The 22,062-nt window shown below is 43.7% G+C and overlaps 1 protein-coding gene across 4 annotated transcripts in view; it reads right to left on the bottom strand.

Moving 5' to 3' along the window:
• LOC110527431 (neuronal membrane glycoprotein M6-b) overlaps nucleotides 1–22,062 on the bottom strand; it is a 35,231-nt gene that overhangs the window by 3,192 nt on the left and 9,977 nt on the right. Inside the window, exons 1-7 of one of the 4 annotated variants that reach the window (XM_021608695.3) lie at nucleotides 21,328–21,682; nucleotides 3,957–4,143; nucleotides 3,580–3,739; nucleotides 2,729–2,897; nucleotides 2,153–2,226; nucleotides 1,829–1,894; nucleotides 310–1,115 (exon numbers count right to left, since the gene is read on the bottom strand). In XM_021608695.3, coding sequence (XP_021464370.1) covers nucleotides 1,020–1,115; nucleotides 1,829–1,894; nucleotides 2,153–2,226; nucleotides 2,729–2,897; nucleotides 3,580–3,739; nucleotides 3,957–4,143; nucleotides 21,328–21,397 — 822 coding nt within the window. In that variant the 5' untranslated portion in view covers nucleotides 21,398–21,682 and the 3' untranslated portion in view covers nucleotides 310–1,019. Of the gene's footprint in view, nucleotides 1–309; nucleotides 1,116–1,828; nucleotides 1,895–2,152; nucleotides 2,227–2,728; nucleotides 2,898–3,579; nucleotides 3,740–3,956; nucleotides 4,144–21,327; nucleotides 21,778–22,062 lie in introns of those variants that run through there. The other 3 variants (XM_021608694.3, XM_090240325.1, XM_021608696.3) reach the window with 3 other exon arrangements.

Here is a 22,062-nt window from a genome sequence, read left to right as displayed (position 1 = left end):
GAGAAGAGAGGAAGGGAGAACAGAAATAGGGAGGGAGGGAGGGAGGGAGGGAGTGAGGGAAAGTGCACAGGGTGGTGGCCAGTGAGAGGGTTAGTTAGCCAAAGCGAACTATATAAGTAGAAGACACATATCATGTTGACCAGTCTACCAGATGTCAAATGAGACATATTAGCATTGCTTCTGTACAATGTCAGTATTTTTTGGTTAGGTTGGCTAGGTTAGTATTACTAAATGACAAAAAAACAAGTCAGTGGGGATTAATTTTATCCAAACAGTCACTATCCTAAAAAGAGAAGACAATGGTCTTGGTTTTCCTTCACATTTTATGTTTATTTAGCATAAACTAAAAAGGCACAACGTCTTTCATAACAAATACCACAAAAAGAGACTAGCCTAAACAGGCTAAAAAAGACTAACTTCAAGCTAGACAGTTGGAATTTGGGGGAAAGATATTGAAGTCTCATTGAAAAGAAAACTATATCCTTCGATTAGAATAACTACAGAATATTGTAGTAATCTGAAGCTAGATACAGCAACACAAATATTCCCTTCTTCTTACACTGGCGTTGTCCCTTTTGTATTGCTAATCTATCCGTCCTCAATGCTCTGTGCCTGCTCTACTTGAATGAACGGGTCAGCCTAGCCATCGCCTTGACTGGTGGTCCCACATGGTGCTGTACTCATACTGTACTGGATCAGTACTTCTAGGCACATATCCTGTCTGGAGAGAGAATGTGAGGGACCTCAGCCATGTTTGCTAATCATGCACTCACTAGTCCCTCAGTGTGGTTCAAAAGGCGTGTGTGGCAATAGGCTTGGACGCAAAGGCACATAGATCTATCTGTATTACGTTGACAGTCGCACACATTTTCTCTACATGCTGCAGTACATACTCTCCTCCCCACCATCTCGCTCTTTCTTTCTCTTCATCTTTCTTTCTTTCTTCCTTCCTTTTTTTAACTATCTTTCTTTTTTTTTTGCTCTCTCACTTTCAATCATTTCTCTCATTCTCGCGCTCTCTAATACGGCTCGGAGAACTTTGTGGAGTGGCGGTTGCCGTGGCTCATAAACTTGAGAACAGCGTAGTTATACGTGGTGGCCATCATGTAGATCAGCTGGGAGGGAGAGATGAGAAGACAGACTGGGGTGAGAAACAAAGTCAATGACCAGGAGGCCTTTGGGTGGTCAGTGCTGTTCTTGGGGTGGCATCTCGCTAGATTGTGCAGTACTGTACCTTCATATTGCATGGATCTACATCTACAATCAAAGTTAGACTGCCACAGCGCACACAATTTCAGATGGCCGTCTATGTGCTGAATCTTCTCACACGCACTAATGAGCAATCCAAGTTTGGTAGAGTAGCTGAAAGACCTTATTAAGCCCTGTTGCCTCAGTGGAGAGCATGGCCTCATGACCCCATTACTGAGTTCAACTAGCCATCACATAATGACAACCACACCGATGGGATAAAACAACTGAATTATTTGCAAAAAAAATGTATGTACAAATCATTAGCTCCACCTATGAAGACATGCAGTTCTTGTTCTATCATCTCTGGTACAAAATACTGTATGGTCAGAGTCTTGTGAGGCATTCCTCTTAATTGGCCACAAAGTAAATGTGTGTTAGGCCAGATGAAAGAGCTCCTGGCTATGTCAGTGTGTGTCCAGCCAGAAGCTATAGGGCAGACTTACACCCTCATGAAAACTGAGTCAGAACCATGAAGCGTGGAGGAGGGATTACCATGGCAACAGATCAGTGTACCATGGCAACGCATGCAAATTATTCAAACATGGGGAATTTGGGATATAGGGCATCCAAAGCTTACCAATGCAATGAGGGTGGCGCCTGCCCCAGCACACGCAACAATGTACAGGTGGAAAGACAGGTAGAACTGGAAAACATGGAGACCGATCTCTGGTTAGTGATGATACTTTGATTGACACAATCAGCCTCTGTATAATTGCAATACAGTGATGAAGAATGTTCTATTTTTGCGCTTTTGACAAATGTATAAAACATGTTTGTTTTTTTCCCCCAAAAAAGTAGTGAATAGGAAGGTTTATATGATATTCCTATTATATGAGGTTCATGAAGGTTCATATGATGTGCATAAAGATTTACAGGAGGAGGAGGGGGTTGCCGTTCTTACCTCACTGGTGCTACAGATGTCTCCTAGTGTAGATCCGCAGGCTTTTCCGGGTGTCGCATTCCATGGAATAATACCTAGACAATCAGGAACAAGATATATCAGTTAGGACCAACAGACAGGCCCTATTCAGCGCAGTGGTCAATCACTTCACTTGTACAACATTTGTTGGAAAAAACAGTTGAGTTGACCTCATGTGATAGTAAATGTTAACTGTTTATAACATCTGCCATTTAAGTGGACAGATGGTGATGGCGCACTGCTTCAGGGTGATGGTAATAGTTATAAACATGTCATAGATATCGATGCCGTAAATGACTTAAACACCCTATAGATATTGACATGTAAAGGCTAAGTGTTATCAGCACCCGTAGCGAAGGCATAATGTTAATAGGATACATCCTACCACTGCCAAGTGGATGTATGTCACACATTAGGCCCTTATGCAGGGCTATATCGGGATGTGACAAATCTATACATGGGCGTGTTCTGCTGGATGCTATAGGCAGAACTCCATACTCCAACCAGGTTGAAATGTTACTACACGGACCAGTGTGTGTGTTACTTAGTGACACTCACCGTACTGCCTGACGTCCACACAGATGGAGTCAGGATCGGTGATGTTGGCCATGGGGGACTTCATGGCAGCACAGGTAGTCCACATGTTGTAGAAGAGGAAGACGGGAATGGCTGAGAAGCCAAAGATCCCCAGGAAGGCCAGGCCCAGGATATACGTAAGGAACACAAACTGATGAAGAGGGAGAGGAGCTAGTGACATAATCACCCTCGTCGTAATCCCCATCGTTGTCGTCGTCATCATCATCATATAAGCATTTCACAACACCCGCAATAACATCTGCTAAAAATGTGTACGTGACCAATGCAATTTGATCATCATCGTCAGTTATCATCATCATCATCCTCATCATCCTCCTCGTTGTCTTGATCATCATCAACCTTGATATTGAAATCTACTGCTATGCCTAACATAACACTGTACTATGTATAAGTATCCATCAGTACGACCTAATGACAGAGGATATTTATAACCAAGCTCGTCATCATCTTCATCACCATATCGTCATCCACATGTCCCTGATACATGACACAATTCTGGTTAGAAGGGTGGGAAGATAAAAACGTTTCATCCGACGTTAGCTTGACGACACTCAGGAGGATACAACCGTCCTCATAGCAGCCTTAAAGGCTGATGTTACTGAACATCTGCAGCGATTACACTCATCAGGCTAGAGAGTACAAACTGTGCCAGTTACCCTCCAGGGTGTGTGTGTACAGCTGTATGTGTGTAAACGCATGCACGTCATGAACGTCATGTGTGCGGTTGTACGTGTGTGCGCATGTATGCATGCACGTGACTGTATGTGTGTGTGTATGTATTCATGAGTGCAATGTGTGTATTCATGTCTCACCGTGGCTGTGATGCAGCGGCCACACACGGTGGTCTTGAACTGGCTCTGCAGCTCCTTCTTGACGGCGCTGGTGGTGTAGAAGCCCTCAGCCAGCAGGATGATCCCATAAACAAAGAAGAAGGAGGCAATGCCGTAGATGACGTACTGCATGGTCTGGATCCTGCTCGGACGGATACAGTAAACAATGTGAAAACGGGCACATTCATATTGAATAACCTGGATAAGACTTGTTCAAAGACATATACCTTAACAATCTGTAAAGGTTGACATATAGGTAAAGACATATAGGAGATGCAACAGAAAAAATTAGTTCCCTTTCTCTCACACACACACACTCTACCACCCGACCCCCCCGACACACACAATACACAACTTACACGATGGTGAGGGTGGCGTGGTCAGTGGTGATCTGAGAGAAGTGATTCTCCAGCATGGTCAGTGTGCCGGTCAGCGCCACGTGACCACACCCGCAGAACAGAGCCACGCCCGAGAAACAGAGGATGGTGGCCACCAGCGAGGCGTAGGGCACGCCGCCCAGACACTTGATGCAGCATTCGAAGCAACCTGCAGGGGGAGACAGAGAGCACCTTGCTTAGCTACACAGTTGGTCAATGTTTTTTGTTGTTGAGCTACATTAGCCTATAACTTGCTACATTATAATGTAGGCATACATTGGAACTATACTATGTAGGTTTTTTGTCCTGGAGAGCAACCGTCACTGCTTAATTAATCATGAATTAGTGAATTCATAAATGCTAAATGTGATCCGATTTAGCACCCCATGTCATATTTGACTGAGAAAGGGATTCTGTGTGGAGTAAACAATACTTTGACAGAAACAACCAAGTCACATTTACAGTAAAGTTGACAGATACAGTAGTGTCACTGTCTCCAACCAAGAGCCACAAGATGTCTTCTCTTCATTCATCTTACCATATCGGAACCATTTTCACTTCATCATTGCAACTTTACCAGTTAGAATTGGCACGCTCTGGCTCCCAGGAGTGTTAAATATTACATGTGCTCCGTAGTACAAGCTCCTATCTTCCAATCTACTCCCCCCAAAAAATCCCTTTCCTTTGTCTTCATAGAGAAACATTCACAAAGCACTTTTGACCAATGGCATGAATAATGCACCGTCTAATTCTAAATGAATCCCTTTTAACCAATGGCATAAATAATGCACAGTCTAATTCTAAATAAATGATTGCTACTTATTGTCAGAGCAGTGGTTTCTGGGCCACAGGCAAACAGACCTGGGCTGTGTTCATTAGGCACCAAACGGAAGAAAACAGACAAACAGGGAGGGACTACCTGAACTTGTTTTCATTTTCAGCTTGTTTTCGTTTTCCGTTGCAACGCGTTTTCCTATGGTGTGCCCTAATGAATACCACCCAGATGTGTGGAACTGCCGATAGGTCAAATCCTCCCCAAGATCTCCTATTGGATGTTCATAGAACGTATACAGAACCAATGCTAACCAGTGGTAGCAACACGAGATTCTATCATTAACCTTTGACTTCACATATTGCTAGATTAGATCACTGACCAGTCCTCTGTGCACAGCACCCAGTCATACCATCTAATGGACACTACTAGTTCAACCAAGGCAGGATGAGAGAGTTATGAGGGTTATGCTATATTGAATGATACTGTGTCATATGGTGAGTCAACGGTACAATGCTTTGCCTACGGCAGCTACAAAACCAAAACTCTACAGTGTAACCATGACTTCTATTCTTTTTTGTTTTGTTTCAAGACCATTCAATCTGACGTGGCATTGGCAGTGCACAGTGATAAGCTCACAAAGAGTTACGGGCAGGGTTGTAATGAAGGACCATTGTGGGAGGCAGTAGAGCGGGTTTGACAGTGCCATGGTTGCTGGTTCCTCGGAGAAGGAGGCAACAGCAGTGTTGTTAGAGGGGAAAAGAGAGAACGAAGGAACCAAAAATGAGAAGAAAAAAACCATTGCACTGAAGACAAGTGTTCAGGCTTATGTAACTGCGCATTATAAATAGCTCTGCATTGCAAATGTTGGAAGTTACTCTGGGAAGATTTTGCACTCCCTTACATGTGCCACTGTTTCCATGACAACCTGCTCCAATTGGCATCTCTCACACTAATTACAGACCGGCAAATTTCTTCAGGAGTGTTATGGCTCTTTCTTTTACAGTTATTCCTCCAAATAAACAAATCCATTGTGATTTCATATTTTCAATTTTGGAGGATGTACCCATAGTTTATTTTTTAAATTCAATTTATGAGGCTGAAATGAATGTCGGGACAGACTTCTCACTGAAAAGAAGGGGCCTATAGGCTATTTCTATAGTGACGGGTGACCGTTTCTATAGTGACGGGTGACAGAGTTGACTGTTAATGACATCCACATGCCAACATCAATGGAATCCCATAATATCCGGCAAAGCATTTAGTCGCCCTCATTAGTGTTGCTTCCAACTGACGATTCACAGGACTATGGACTACAACGTCAACTGGATATGAACAGTTTGTTACAGGCATTGAGATAAGAGTGCTACAGAATCTTGTCTGCATGCTATGCCTAATAGTAATACTTCCAGACAGCACTAAGGTTGGCTTATCCAGAAAACACAAGGGGTTAAACCTAGCAGGCAGCTGCTGCTGAGGGGGAAGCTGAAACTCAAAGATGAGGCGTTAGTCGGTTGCATAGTACGAAGACAGAGAAAGTGTTGCGTAATGGATCTCTATCCCATTAATGTTAATGAAGTACCAAGGCAAGGCATGGATGGATGCGAATGGGGCACTAACTACCCTACCATCTCAGCAGAGAAACTGGCTAAACGACCAGAACTCAAAGCAGGTTTGTCGAAATTGGACAAACAGGTCGGGCCCCCCCTGAGTCTTGTGCCCCCTTGTCAAATGGAATGTTCCACTACTACTCCACTTCCTGCTTTAAACGAGGGGCCTCATCCAGGGCTAGGCTGCTTGTGGCGATGCCAGCTGAGCTGAGCGTTTATCATCACAGTTAAAGTGCACTAATGGGAAACAGAAAGGCATGAGCGGACGGCCGCGGCGGAGCAGAACGGAAATCGATGGGCTATTCATTAAAGGAGAATTTAGGTGACAGAGCGAGGTCGAGTCCATCTCTCTCACTCTGCCCTGCTCTCTCTGGGGTGAAATATGAGAACTACAGGGCCCCAGTAGAGCTGGCACAAAGCTATATGGACATATAGACACAAGGCTATATGTCTGTATGCCCAGTAGACATATAGACAGAGGCCTCAGACCAGACACAAGGCTGTCTAGTTCTCCACCTTCAATGATTCCCATGTTGTTTGGGTGGAATCTGACACTATAATAAAACCAACCTTAAACCCATTCAGAATGACAGAGTATGAAATACTATGGGTATATTTACAATTATAAACTGGATGGTTAGAGGCATGAATGCTGATTGGCTGACTGCCGGGTATAACAAAACATTTATTTTTACTGCTCTTATTACATTGGTAACTAGTTTATAATAGTAATAAGACACCTCAGGGGTTTGTGATATATGGCCAATATACCACGGCTAAGGGCTGTATCCAGGCACTCCATGTTGCGTTGTGCATAAGAACAGCCCTTGGCCATATATATACCCCCACCCCCCCTCCCTATGAGCCTATGAGGCTCAGTTGGAGAATTACAGTGGCAAAATAGGAAACTGTCTTTCGTTTGCCTATTTTTCTGCCAGCAGCGAGAGAATAGCAAGGCCCTCCAAGGGCTCTCTCACCAACCTCTTTCAGTACAGTGGTTTTGCTGTCAAGAAGTTCAGCCCACTGCTTTGTGATGCCAGAGAGAGAGAGAGACAGACTGCCAGAGAGAGAGAGAAAAAAAATCAGAGAGATAGCGAATGGGGCAGAGAGAGAGAAAGCAAGATGGAGAGAGAAAAACAGAGAGAGAGAGGAAGCAAATGGGAGAGAGAGAGAGAACATGTAAGATGAAGTGAGAACGAGAGAGAGAGTAAGCAAAGAGCATTTTTTGGCCCGGGGGCCAGTGAATAGTGGTTGCCATGGCAGCATGTTACCCACGACCCAGTTGAGCAGGGCCTGAAGCTAGCTGACTACATCCCTCCGCGGCTCCTCGCTTTCCTTCCCACGCGTACACAGCAAAAGGACGTGAACTCCCCCTCGGGGTTCAGAGTAGAGGGTTCAGGGATGGGGACATGACTCTCAACCTCAACCTGGTTTGACTGTGGTTCAAGCAAAGTGAGACTGAACAGGTAGAGGAGAATGTGCGTGGTCCAAAAGTGGTCTGAGCACTCTTGTCAGCCGGTCCCAATTCACTCTCTACCCCTTTCATTTGGCACTTCAATTCAGATCTGTAAGATGGAAGCAATATATGCTTATACCTATCCAGACCCTTCAGATCTGCAAACATCAAACAGGTAAGGACGGTGAAGGAGCGTAATGGGACCAGCTGTGAGAGTACACTAAAGCTGTTGTGACCGCGTTTAGAGAGCGACAACAGACAGAGAGAACTGTGGCTGTGTGACTACACCTACATCCATTATTCAGTAGCCAGGGGATTGGTTTTGGTTTTATCCCATTTGGAAAATGGGCCATCCCCAGCCAGAGGAAACGCCACTTTAATGTTCATACGTTGATGGGTAAAAAAACTAAAGTCCTGCAAAAGGACATATCTATTTAAAATAGCTACTGCACTTGATACTTTTCCGAAGGCTTTTCCTCCAAATTATGAGTCACATTATGACACGACTAAATATTATGAGACGTTACAGTAACACAGCAAATGTACAACATATTTTTCAACTCTACATTGACTAGTTTTAGCGTCTAATAAAGTCGGTTCTCTTGCCTCAGGGACTATTCCAGTTTAGAAGCTCCGTATTCATTACAGGACAGCTTCCGCTTGCATTGCATTGTGGGAAGATCTCCTCTCTACAGCAGGGGGAAAAAATGGCCGCTTCAATGAGGCGTTGATGAAAGAGAAACCCCATCTGTTTAAAAAGTGAACAGGCTTGAGATAGAAAACAGGTTCATGATTTGAGATGATTAGAATTTTGGTAAATGATGACTAATACTTTCAGCATGTTCGGATATTTTAGGCTACTCTGTGTTTCTCATGTAGGTTATATCCTTATTCTACAACTGCCAGTCACAATAATATAGACCAAATAAATATTGTGAAATCCAACGGTTTTAACGACACAGCATGTTTCGGGCTATTTCTGTCGGATAAGGACGGTACAGTTAGAGGATCACATGTGAAAAGTGACCTCCATCAAACTTCTGCCATATCCAGAGAACCTTTCCCTCTGAACCTACTAATCTGGTCTACATCCTATAGCCAAGTCCTTACCCTGGTCCAGCATTAATATGAAGGACACTGGGCAACAAGGTCAGTATCTGCTCACGCATAATTAAGTGTAATGAAGTATACAGCTTTTAAATCCCCCCTCAGCACTTGTCTACTACACTCCTATAATTTGATCAATCCTTCACCCCAGCAGTGATCCCTAACCGTGTGGACTTTCTGTAGCCTTCGCTCTTTAGCTGTCTGTCTCCCTGCCTGCCTGACTCCCTGCCTGCCTGTCCACCCCCATCAGCCAGTGTACTGGTATGGGAAATCTGGGATAAACCTAGCCAGCTGTGCAGGGGACTCCCATCATACACTTATGCACACAGAGAACTAGCTCTATTCAGTCAGGCACATATACATGACATACAGTGTACATCATGTACAATATAGCTAGCTTGCACATTAAGTTTCTTGGAAGTTGTGGGAATGTACATTTTTGGTTTCCCATTGATTCTGGGAACAAAGCCATACGTTTCCTGGCCGGTAAAGCTGAGAACATTCAGTCTATTCTGGGAACATGCATTTGTATATTACAGGGAGGTTGAGAACATTTTACTATTGTTACCTGAAAGTTTTATTAATTAATTTGCTTAGGCATTAATCATGAAAACACATTCATTGTTTATTGTGGCATGGCATCAGTGAGATTTGAGTTTATGATCTTCTGTTCTATCCATGGAATTAGTCCACTGCGCCACCAGGATGGAGCTAGCATGCCATGTTATTTTTTTTAAACTCAAAGCTGTTCATTTTAGTCTATTCAAACAGACCCCATTTCAAAGGAAACATGCACTCATTAAGATCAGATGTGGCCAATTAGTGGGTGCGGCCAACACACCTGAAAATACTTAATAAGACAGAGGATAGAGAGAGTTTTGTTGAGGCTGAGAATAGAATGTTAATATTTTTTTAATAATATTCTTTGAACGTTACTAGCATTTTCTTGCGGTTTTTATGGAACGTTTTCCTAATGTTCTGAGAACATAGCTTTAAGTAGAACCATGAGGAAACCTGCAGAAAAAGTTATGCTAAAGTACAAAAAGTCCCACTAAAAAACATTGTTTCTTAGCGTTCTTGGAACAATTTGAGAACGTTACTTTAAATAGAACCCTGAGGAAACCTGCAGGAAACGTTAGACTGAAATTCCCACCTAAGAAACACATGGTTCTCAGAACATTATGTGCTAGCTGGGTATCCTGCACCATTCCCAGAACATTATGGGAAGGTTGAATGCAAAATAACCATAGGACAACCATGCTCTCACCAAGCTCTAAGAAGCATATGGTTCTCAGAATGTTATGTGATAGCTGGGGAATCACGTAAACACACACACAAGCAACACTGAACCATGCATGAGAGCACAAGCAGTTCCGGACAACTGTGTGATCACACTCTCCGTAGGTGATGTGAGTATCTATTTTAAACAGGTTAACATTCACAAGATCGCAGGGCCAGACGTATTGGAGCAAGTGTCTTCACTGATATTACCAACTTTGCCTGTCCCAGTCTGTTATACCCACATGTTTCGATCAAACCACCATCGTCCCGGTGCTCAAGAACGCCAAGTTACACATGCCTCTCCCTAATGTCAATATGCCTAGTAATTCTTGTCTTATTTCACTGTAGAGCCTCCAGCCCTGCTCAATATGCCCCCCCCCCCTCCCCTCCCCCCCCCACACACACACACATGCTGTGACCACACCTGGTATAAATGGTGTCTCTAGAGACAAAACCTCTCTCATAACCACTCAATGCCTAGGCTTACCTCCACTGTACTCACATCCTACCATACCCTTGTCTGTATATTATGCCTTGAATGTATTCTTCTGCGCCCAGAAAACTGTTCCTTTTACTCTCTGTTCCGAACATACTAGACGGCCAGTTCTTATAGCCTTTAGCCGTACTCTTATCCTACTCCGCTTCTGTTCCTCTGGTGATGTAGAGGTTAACCCAGGCCCTGTAGCACCCAGCATCACTCCCATTCCCCAGGCGCTCTCATTTGTTGACTTCTGTAACCGTAAAAGCATTGGTTTCATGCATGTTAACATTAGAAGCCTCCTCCCTAAGTTTATTTTATTCACTGCTTTAGCACACTCCACCAACCCGGATGTCCTAGCCATGTCTGACTCCTGGCTTAGGAAGGCAACCAAAAAGTCCTGAAATTTCTATTCCTAACTATAACATTTTCTGACAAGATAGAACTGCCAAAGGGGGCAGAGTTGCAATCTACTGCAGAGATAGACCTGGATAGTATGACAGAACTATGCAGGCTGTTCCCAAACAATTCGAGCTTCTACTTTAAAAAATCCACTTTCCAGAAACAAGTATCTCACCGTTGCCGCTTGTTATAGACCCCCCTCAGCCCCCAGTTGTGCCCTGGACACCATATGTGAATTGATCGCCCCCCATCTATCTTCAGTGTTAGGTGACCTAAACTGGGACATGCTTAACACCCCGTCATCCTACAATCTAAGCTAGATGCCCTCAATCTCACACAAATTATCAAGGAACCTACCAGGTACAACCCTAAATCCGTAACCACGGGAACCCTCTTTGATACCATCCTGACCAACTTGCCCTCTAAATACACCTCTGCTGTCTTCAACCAGGATCTCAGCGATCACTGCCTCATTGCCTGCGTGCGTAATGGGTCCGCGGTCAAACGACCACCCCTCATCACTGTCAAATGTTCCCTAAAACACTTCAGTGAGCAGACCTTTCTAATCAACCTGGCCCGGGTATCCTGGAAGTATATTGACCTCATCCCATCAGTAGAGGATGCCTGGTTGCTCTTCAAAAGTGCTTTCCTCTCCATTTTAAATAAGCATGCCCCAATCAAAAAATGTAGAACTAAGAACAGATATAGCCCTTGTTTCACCCCAGACTTGACTGCCCTTGACCAGCACAAAAACATCCTGTGGCGTTCTGCATTAGCATCGAATAGCCCCAGCGATATGCAACTTTTCAGAGAAGTCAGAAACCAATGTACACAGTCAGTTAGGAAAGCTAAGGCTAGCTTTTTCAAACAGAAATTTGCTTCCTGTAGCACTAATTCCCCCAAAATTTGGGACACTGTAAAGTCCATGGAGAATAAGAGCACCTCCTACTAGCTGCCCACTGCACTGAGGCTAGGAAACACTGTCACCACCAATAAATCTACAATAATCGATAATTCCAATAAGCATCTTTCCACGGCTGGCCACACTTCCACCTGGCTACCCCTACCCTGGCCAACATCTCAGCACCCCCTGCAGCAACTTCTCTGGATCCCTACAAATCAGCTGGGCTAGACAATCTGGACCCTTTCTTTCTAAAATTATCTGGCAAAATTGTTGCAACCCCTATTACTAGCCTATTCAACCTCTCTTTCGAAAGGCAAGTTAATAAACAGATCACCGACCATTTCGAATCTCACTGAACCTTCTCCACTATGCAATCTGGTTTCCGAGCTGGTCATGGGTGAACATCAGCCACGCTCAAGGTCCTAAACGATATCATAACGCCATCGATAAAAGACAGTACTGTGCAGCCGTCTTCATCAACCTGGCTAAGGCTTTCGACTCTGTCAATCACCGCATACTTATCGGCAGACTCAATAGCCTTGGCTTCTCAAATAACTGCCTTGCCTGGTTCACCAACTACTTCTCAGATAGAGTTCAGTGTGTCAAATCGGAGGGCCTGTTGTCCGGACCTCTGGCAGTCTCTATGGGGGTGCCACAGGGTTCAATTCTTGGGCCGACTATTTTCTCTGTATATATCAATGTCGCTCTTGCTGCTGGTGATTCTCTGATCCACCTCTACGCAGACGACACCATTCTGTATACAGTGCCTTGCGAAAGTATTCGGCCCCCTTGAACTTTGCGACCTTTTGCCACATTTCAGGCTTCAAACATAAAGATATAAAACTGTATTTTTTTGTGAAGAATCAACAACAAGTGGGACACAATCATGAAGTGGAACAACATTTATTGGATATTTCAAACTTTTTTAACAAATCAAAAACTGAAAAATTGGGCGTGCAAAATTATTCAGCCCCCTTAAGTTAATACTTTGTAGCGCCACCTTTTGCTGCGATTACAGCTGTAAGTCGCTTGGGGTATGTCTCTATCAGTTTTGCACATCGAGAGACTGACATTTTTTCCCATTCCTCCTTGCAAAACAGCTCAAGCTCAGTGAGGTTGGATGGAGAGCATTTGTGAACAGCAGTTTTCAGTTCTTTCCACAGATTCTCGATTGGATTCAGGTCTGGACTTTGACTTGGCCATTCTAACACCTGGATATGTTTATTTTTGAACCATTCCATTGTAGATTTTGCTTTATGTTTTGGATCATTGTCTTGTTGGAAGACAAATCTCCGTCCCAGTCTCAGGTCTTTTGCAGACTCCATCAGGTTTTCTTCCAGAATGGTCCTGTATTTGGCTCCATCCATCTTCCCATCAATTTTAACCATCTTCCCTGTCCCTGCTGAAGAAAAGCAGGCCCAAACCATGATGCTGCCACCACCATGTTTGACAGTGGGGATGGTGTGTTCAGGGTGATGAGCTGTGTTGCTTTTACGCCAAACATAACGTTTTGCATTGTTGCCAAAAAGTTCAATTTTGGTTTCATCTGACCAGAGCACCTTCTTCCACGTGTTTGGTGTGTCTCCCAGGTGGCTTGTGGCAAACTTTAAACAACACTTTTTATGGATATCTTTAAGAAATGCCTTTCTTCTTGCCATTCTTCCATAAAGGCCAGATTTGTGCAATATACGACTGATTGTTGTCCTATGGACAGAGTCTCCCACCTCAGCTGTAGATCTTTGCAGTTCATCCAGAGTGATCATGGGCCTCTTGGCTGCATCTCTGATCAGTCTTCTCCTTGTATGAGCTGAAAGTTTAGAGGGACGGCCAGGTCTTGGTAGATTTGCAGTGGTCTGATACTCCTTCCATTTCAATATTATCGCTTGCACAGCGCTCCTTGGGATGTTTAAAGCTTGGGAAATCTTTTTGTATCCAAATCCGGCTTTAAACTTCTTCACAACAGTATCTCGTACCTTCCTGGTGTGTTCCTTGTTCTTCATGATGCTCTCTGCGCTTTTAACGGACCTCTGAGACTATCACAGTGCAGGTGCATTTATACGGAGACTTGATTAAACACAGGTGGATTGTATTTATCATCATTAGTCATTTAGGTCAACATTGGATCATTCAGAGATCCTCATTGAACTTCTGGAGAGAGTTTGCTGCACTGAAAGTAAAGGGGCTGAATAATTTTGCACGCCCAATTTTTCAGTTTTTGACTTGTTAAAAAAGTTTGAAATATCCAATAAATGTCGTTCCACTTCATGATTGTGTCCCACTTGTTGTTGATTCTTCACAAAAAAATACAGTTTTATATCTTTATGTTTGAAGCCTGAAATGTGGCAAAAGGTCGCAAAGTTCAAGGGGGCCGAATACTTTCGCAAGGCACTGTACATCTGGGCCTTCTTTCACTGTGCTAACAAACCTCCAAACGAGCATCAATGCCATACAACCTCCAACTGCTAACCTCCAACTGCTTTTAAAATGCTAGTAAAACTAAATGCATGCTCTTCAACCGATTGCTGCCCGCACCCTCCCGCCCGACTAGCATCACTACTCTGGATGGTTCTAATCTAGAATATGTGGACAACTACAAATACCTAGGTGTCTGGTTAGACTGTAAACTCTCCTTCCAGACTCACATTAAGCATCTCCAAACCAAAATTAAATCTAGAATCGGCTTCCTATTTCGCAACAAAGCCTCCTTCACTCATGCTGCAAGGACATACCCTTGTAAAACTGACTATCCTACCGATCCTCGACTTCGGCGATGTAATTTACAAAATAGCCCCCAACACTCTACTCAGCAAACTGGATGTAGTCTATCACAGTGCCATCCGTTTTATGACCAAATCCCCATATACTACCCACCACTGCGACCTCTATGCGCTCGTTGGCTGGCCCTCGCTTCATATTCATCACCAAACCCACTGGCTCCAGGTCATCTTTAAGTATTTTCTAGGTAAAGCCCAGCCTTATCTCAGCTCACTGGTCTCCATAGCAGCACCCACCCATAGCACGCGCTCCAGCAGGTATATTTCACTGGTCACCCCCAAAGCCAATTGTTCCTTTGGCCGCCTTTCCTTCCAGTTCTCTGCTGCCAATGACTGGAACGAATTGCAAAAATTTATTTCTTTTAAATTTAAATTAAATAAGTTTTAAATCACTGAAGCTGGAGACTCATATCTCCCTCAATAACTTTAAGCATCAGCTGTCAGAGCAGCTCACAGCTCATCGCCTCTATGGTCTATTTACTGCCTATCTCCCTACTATACAGATACAAGTGAACCAGAGTCTAAAGAGAATGGTTTTACTAACAATTTGGGAATAACACATAGTATCATGCAGCCCATTTCCATAGAATAGATTTCCATTCAATGTTCCCATTAATACGCCAAATCCTCTTTGTCTTTCGCTCCATTTCCCAAATCTTTGTAGTCGCTGGGTAAAATCACATTAGCTGTCTCTCTTTATGATCCTGGATGTATTGATGTCATCGTTAATGATGACGAGAGTTAAATTGGGCACACTGAGGTTTATGGGATGTGAGTAGAGCGAGCAGATTGGGCATCAGTAGGCGATGGAAGAGGGCCAGGGAGACTGGCTTGCATAGGAACAATGCATGCTGCGCCAACCTGCCACTCAGTGCTATTCATATACCCACATAGAGCATACTGTAGACAAAATGAACACACAGCATAAACATACTAACATCCACACAGACACATACAAAGGACTAAAACATACATCATTTAATTCACACAGACTAAGGAGTTGCATGTGGATACACTCCCACTAAAATACACATATTATGCATGCATGAACACACACACACACACACACGCACTCCCCAGGTGGAGGCTGACAGCGTGTGTGTGTGTCAGAGAGAGCAAGAGAGAAACAGCTGAAGGGCTTGGAGATTAATTAAGATAGTGGAGATGAGAGAGAGATGACAGTGTGGGGGTGACGAAGGGATGTAGCAAGCTGAATGAAAGAGCAATAGGAGACGAAAGAGAGAGCGACAAGGAGAGAAATTAGAAGAGACTGGGTAGAATAAATGAACAGAGAAAAATATAGAAAGGGGAAGATGGGGAGAGAGAGAGAGGGAGAGCGAGAGAACGAGAGCGAGAGAGCGAGAGAGAGAAAAAAAAACATATAGCCAGCAGCATGAAAATCCTACCAAGTGAAAGCATCACTCATAGGAGAACCCTTTTTGGTTCCAGATAGAACCCTTCTAGATAGCACCTTTTTTTCCTGAGAGACCTGCCGATGACAACCGTGACATGAGAGAGATACCAAGCCAACACACGAAGAACTTGGAAGCCTGCTCACACCTCCCTCACCCCTTCTCATTCCCACCTCCGCCTCCCCCACGTTCATCAAACAGGCCTGAAGGGTTAGGGACCTTTATATACACAGGGCCTCAGCTGGACCTTTCCGGACCCTTCTGTGAGCTGAATGACTGTGTGGGTGAGTGTTTGTCTTGAACATGCCCTTATAGCACCTCCTTGGCTACATACAGTATGTTGTCATGGAGATAGCAGAACGCCACCCTAGACACTCTGTGACATCGCGCCCCGCTCACGCCGATAGAGGCAGAGTCTCATCAAGAAAACAAAGACACCTAAGAAGTTAGTTCTCCATTGATAATCTTAATGAGACTCATAATCAACATTGGTCACAATATTTCACATAGGCCCACTCTCAACACTGTCATCACCATTGAATGTGTCTCAATCAGTACTTTTACATGCATAGTAATAATTGTATATTAAACTGATTATGGCAGTAGGCAGATTAGGCAATAGTCATTCAAACACCTTCCTCTGCTTATCTTAATTGGGGTAAGGTCAAAATCGAAGTAAGCATACGGCTATGGTTTTCTGAGCAATTTAGCTAATTATTAGGATATGTAAACAACTTAAAAATCGGCGTTCCAGTTGTGTATTTGATCTGTGCATATGCTAGCATCAGCCGAGCGAGCCTCTCTCTTTAACTCGAGTGAAGTGAGTTCGGGACAACTGAATGTATGCGTCTCAAAGTATACTGAACAAAAATATAAATCGGAACGTGGGCAGGTGTGCAGCCAGGGGTGGGCATAGGCCCACCCACTTGGGAGCCAGGCTCACCCACTGGAGAGCTAGGCCCAGCCAATCAGAATGAGTTTTTCCCCCACAAAAAGGCTTTATATTACAGACAGAAATACTTCTCAGCATCAACAACCCCCGCCCCCCTCTTTTATTCTATGAAACATGGGACCAACACTTTACATGTTGCGTTTATATTTTTGTTCAGTGTAGTTTTCACATACAAACTTTATATGTCCAAATAAAAAAAGAAATGGCCGCTGTGGTAGAACGTTTATTTTGATTGTCGATGTTCTGCATTTATCCCATCAGTCCCATCAGGTAGTCTGGTTTCAGATGTATCCATGTAAACAGGATTATTAGGGAAATCATTCTTCTTCCAAAGCATGTAAACGTTTAAATCAAACTATTATATTAATCTGACTTTCCACAAAAATTGCATTATTGTGTGCATGTAACAGCATTCAATGTAACCAGGGAATTTCACACACACACACACCACCTACAGTGCTACATTCCAATGGCATTCCGTACACTCGCATTAACATCTGCTAACCATGTGTATGTGACCAATATAATTTGATTTGATGGCATCCACTTATCCTGCAGTTGGATACATTGCATTGAGAATCTTTACACAGAGGTTCAGTACAGTAGAGGGACTAGTACAAGGGAGCATAGCGCTGCGAGTGTTCTGCCTGCGTTAAGCTTGAACGGTAGTGAGAAAAATGCTCTACGACTCATATATTATACAGAACCCATCAGCTCTCCACTGTTGCGCCCTATCGCCGTGGTGATGATGATGTAATCCCTCACGGTTGTGATCTGAAGATGTGGATGGCAACGCAGCGACGCGTTACGTAAGAGAGAACATACTACCCCCCTGCCCCCTCCCTACTTTCCTGTGCGATACAGGGAGAATAGGAGGTGTATGCCTGGCTAAGTCAGTGTGACATCATAGAGAGAAAGAGAAGAAGAGGGGGAGGGAGAGACGGAGGTGAACTGACCGAGCGGCAAATGGTGGCAGAGAGTGAGCGGAAGAGGAGGGAATAGGAAAGGCCAAAGGAGAGAGAGAGAGAGAGAGAGAGAGAGAGAGAGAGAGAGAGAGAGAGAGAGAGAGAGAGAGAGAGAGAGAGAGAGAGAGAGAGAGAGAGAGAGAGAGAGAGAGAGAGAGAGAGAGAGAGAGAGAGAGAGAGAGAGAGAGAGAGAGAGAGAGAGAGAGAGAGAGAGAGAGAGAGAGAGAGAGAGAGAGAGAGAGAGAGAGAGAGAGAGAGAGAATAACTAACTATCCTGTATTATACAAAAGGGTCAGAGAGGAGTCCCTGTACTGAGGCACCACAGGTCCAGATAGTAGGGATGTAGCCTATAATAATTTAAACTCTCTCTCACAGCCTCTACTATATTGGAGTACAATTAAGCCCAACTGAAACAGATATGTTTCATAGACTCCATTGCAAGGGGCTGGGATGTCAGGTCACATCTTTGATCAGATTACATTAGAAATTGTGACGGATGCCTCAGCTGAGGTGTTAGGCCTACAAGAACGCTTTGGTTAGATACCTCGAGGCTGTCTGGTTGCCTGAATCTACAGCTGTTACTGTGCAACTGATGTTGTTGGATCCCCAATGGAGGCGAGGCACTTGAAACATGCAAGACACAAGCTTCTTACATGACATGGTAGAGCTTCAACTGCTTGCCCTTGTCCCTATAAATCTCTTCCATCTTAGAGATGCTGAGGATTATGGTGCAACGTCAACAGTTGTAGAATATACTCCAGCTGTAGATCGTGAAGACATTGCCAGCCACACAGCCCCTTCCCTCACTGGGAATGCCATCCACAGCCATACCCCTAACCAAACCATAGGATATCATGTTACATTTCTTTTGTAGAGATAAGCTACATATCCTGTAGAACGTTAGTTCCGCAAGTGTCATGTAAGATGATTCACCACAGGAGAACTTCATAAGGAGATGTTATACAGTATTGGGGAAGCTACTCTGAAAATACAACTTACTAAGCTACCAACTACTTCAAACTGAAGTTAAACGACACTAAAGCTACCCTTTAAGGAAAACATAGTTGACTTATCTAAAGTTACGTTGAAATTGTAGTTCACTACCTCCAAACTACTTTTTGATCAATTATAATATCTAAATCTGAAATGTCATAGACTAGAAGATGCAAAAACAGACCACTGTGGAGTCAGATGTTAACATCACGTGTGATGTGGCCTATTACACACAAAAACCCTTTTAAGTGAGAATTAGGCAGGTCTGATGCTGAAAAAGCAAGGATGCTATAGCCTACTTCACCCATATTTTAATTTAGCAAAAACAGTAGTGTGTAGTTCCAGTAGTTAGCTACACTGCAATATGCATGGCAAAACAGTAATTAACTACTGAAAACACTGTCAAGATCTGAATTGAGTTCCAACTACCACCAAGCTGCTGCAAAATCTACATGTATAGTTCCTTACTCCCAAACACGGATTTGGTTAGTGTTAGTAATTATGGTTAGGTCAATGTAGGCTTTTTGTTGGCTATGGAAAGCCCTATGACATACAGTATGTAGCATTTATCCCTACTGAATGTAAATCTCTATGTAAAACATGTTCAAACGTAACCACATCTGAACAACGCATTGAATGGATGGGGGATGGGGAGAAAGCCTTGGTGTATGTTGTACACTCTTAGAAGAAAAAAAAAGGTGCCATCTAGAACCTAAAAGTGTTCTTCGGCTGTCCCCATAAGAGAACCCTTTGAAGAACCCTTGTTGGTTCCAGGTATAACCCTTTTGGTTAATTGGTTCCAAATAAGTCCATTTCTACCTGGAACCAAAAATGGTTTTTACCTGGAACCTAAAAGGGTTCTCCTATGAGGACACCCTAAGAACGCTTTTGGAACACTTCTTTCCCTGAAGAGTGTAGGGTTAAATGTCTAGAAACAGAAGGGTGGATGGATGGGGTGGCAGGGTAAAGGAGCAGCCCTGAGGACACAGCTTTAGCTGCTACATAACACTGCCCCCTAAGAACTGATTTAGGATCAGATTTGTGCATTCAACTCCTGACCTCAGCCACAGGGAGGTAATATAACCAGCTGCTGTTAGATTTAGTAGGCTGTAGCGCCAAGGGATAGCCTGTATAAAACACATTGATTGAAATAGTGATCGTAAAATAGTGTAGCCTAATTGAGGTGATGGACAATTCAGCCTGTTATCTGATTACCGAGAGGTAATGACAAGGGTGTTATTTTGCCCCAATAGCCTATATCAAAAACAAATGTAATCCCTATGTACATTCCTATACATTGGGCAAATTGAGTCGGCCCCACCCCCTGCTTGGTAAATGGACAAAGGCAACGACAACCCATCATATATCGGAAACAATATTATGTCTTGCCTAAAGGCTACCATTTATAATTTGTCATTCCATGAACAATGGTGGGCAAAAGCTGCCGTTTTTACGAGTGTTATCATGTGAAACGAGAGGACCGAGCTCGGTATGTGTCAAGTGGATCGGGACCCCAGTTTATGTGTCGCTGATCCCTTATTCACAGAGGGATGTGTTTTTTTAATTTTTTTTTATCAACATCACACACGGGTCGTCAACACACGGGCGCCCTGCGCTGCATCCATTCTCTTATACTCGAACAAAAGACCCAAATCCTAATTTCTCTATTCCATAAACCAAAGATAACAATGACAGTCACATTGAGGACCACGTCTATGGCAAAATCCCTTTGTGAAACGGTTATTTCGCAATGATGACAGCAGTGGTCCATGCACCTGCCCATTAGCCCACACCAATACGCTCACCTGAGACAAAAAAATACAAAGAAGACAACCCCGCCTTTGATGGGCCACCCGACAAATTTATAATTTTCACATTATTGAAAAGCAGGGTAATGGTGATTCTACATGGCTGCAGCAAAGCCAAGCAAATTGGCATTAACTCTGCTCCATAAAACCGAGAGCGCGCCTTCCGCCCTCCCCTCTATCTTGGTCGCGCAAAACATGTCCAAATAAAAATCAACGTCGATGGGACACAAAAAAAACATGAATGTTATTTAATATTCTTTGTCATTTGCAAAAGGCTCTTAATTAACAAAACAGATGCCCCACGGTGCCGGAGGAGAAAACAGCGCTTTTGTGTCACGTGAAGCGAAGCCATTGCAAGTAGGTTAAATCGCGCAGTAGTCAAACAGTGCGGTTGAAACGCGCAAAAATGCTACGTATCACAACTACGACCATTCCGTACCTTTGCTTTCTTCCCTCTCCTCTTGGTTTTCCTCTGTGGTAGACTCCATGACTGGCTTCGTCCCATCCATTTTGGAATCTTTTCCTTTGAATACTTTTTCTCCCTGTCTTTTGGATTCTGACTTTGCTCTCTCTTTCTCTCTCCCTCCCTCCCTCCCTCACCCTCTCTCCCTCCCTCACCCTCTCTCCCTTGCAAGCTTAGCTCCTCTGTATATACTAGGCTACAATCCCATTTCAAGATTCAAAGGTCTTGTCCGATTTTGCACAGATTAGTGGTCCCTAAACGATGCCAGCTAACGCTTTGGCTGTATGTCACTTGCAATCCCAATTCGGCGATGGATAAAAACGTTGATCACGGTAGATTTTTGAGCGCCCACCCTATTTTATAGTATAGAATGAACTCAACCACATGACCCATCCCTGCCTCCAGGCACATAGCATCCCTACACTTGTGGAAAAAACGGTTCCAACAGGGTTCTTTAGCTGTCCCCATATGATAAATCGTTTTTTTATTCCAGGTATAAACCTTTGGGTTCCATGTAGAGCCCTCTGTAAATGGAATCCAAAAGGGTTCTACCTGCAACCAAAAAGGGTTATTCAAAGGGTTTTCCGGACAGCCGAAGAACCCTTCAAGGTTCTATATAAGGTTCTATATAGCACATTTGTTTCTAAGAGTGTACAGCTATATCACACAGGTGAGAGAAAGAAAACAAGAGAAAGATAGAGAAAAAAGGAG

Source organism: Oncorhynchus mykiss, chromosome 7 (genome assembly GCF_057628025.1).
Source record: "Oncorhynchus mykiss isolate SJ-2025 chromosome 7, ASM5762802v1, whole genome shotgun sequence".
In the NCBI taxonomy this organism is placed as follows: Eukaryota; Metazoa; Chordata; class Actinopteri; order Salmoniformes; family Salmonidae; genus Oncorhynchus; species Oncorhynchus mykiss.
The sequence above is the reverse complement of the archived record's forward strand: the minus strand, read 5'-3'. Positions and strand labels throughout refer to the sequence as shown.